At 55.0% G+C, this 564-nt stretch overlaps 1 protein-coding gene across 1 annotated transcript in view; it reads right to left on the bottom strand.

The window, feature by feature from the left end:
* LOC119582390 (adenylate cyclase type 2-like) overlaps positions 1 to 564 on the bottom strand; it is a gene marked incomplete in the record, with an annotated part of 138,831 nt that overhangs the window by 98,243 nt on the left and 40,024 nt on the right. The window contains 1 exon segment of the mRNA XM_037930603.1: positions 245 to 512. Within this exon segment, the coding sequence (XP_037786531.1) occupies positions 245 to 364 (120 nt within the window).

The raw sequence follows: 564 nt of genomic DNA, 5'->3' as shown, positions 1-564 counted from the left end.
CAGTATGATGATTAACACAAGTGAGGAAAAAAAAATCTAAAGGTAACCATTGTTAAGCATATGCTTATTGCCAGTAATATCATATCGCCCATACGTCCACTGAATATTATCACTGTTTTATTACTCTTGCTGTCGCCGATACCATCTCTTGTGAATTACAGGATTGATATGAGCATTAGCATCAGCATAATTGTGGGCCGCATGAATTCCAGAGCCCCCGCCAGCCCCCAAGCCCCGGACCCACCCTGAGGTAGCGCCACGACCAGTTGCGGTCGTCCGTCGTGGCCATGAGCGGCTCGCGGATGTAGGCGGACGCCGAGGACTGGCGCCGCTGCTGGATGTAGGGCAGGGACTTGCGCGCCATGATCTCCAGCCGCTCGAAGTTGGAGAGGGAGCCCGCCGAGCCTCGAGGGGAGCTGTCGAAGGCGTTGGAGCCGATGCTGCTGCGCCCGGCCGACCGCTGAGATTCTCCGGCTAAGATGCCCTCATCGTCCGCGCACCCGCCGTCGTCCCTAGAGAGAATAAGAAGGGGATGGCTGTATTCATGCTAAAGGTACTTACATA

This window comes from Penaeus monodon, chromosome 15 (assembly GCF_015228065.2).
Source record: "Penaeus monodon isolate SGIC_2016 chromosome 15, NSTDA_Pmon_1, whole genome shotgun sequence".
Classification (NCBI taxonomy): Eukaryota; Metazoa; Arthropoda; class Malacostraca; order Decapoda; family Penaeidae; genus Penaeus; species Penaeus monodon.
The sequence above is the reverse complement of the archived record's forward strand: the minus strand, read 5'-3'. Positions and strand labels throughout refer to the sequence as shown.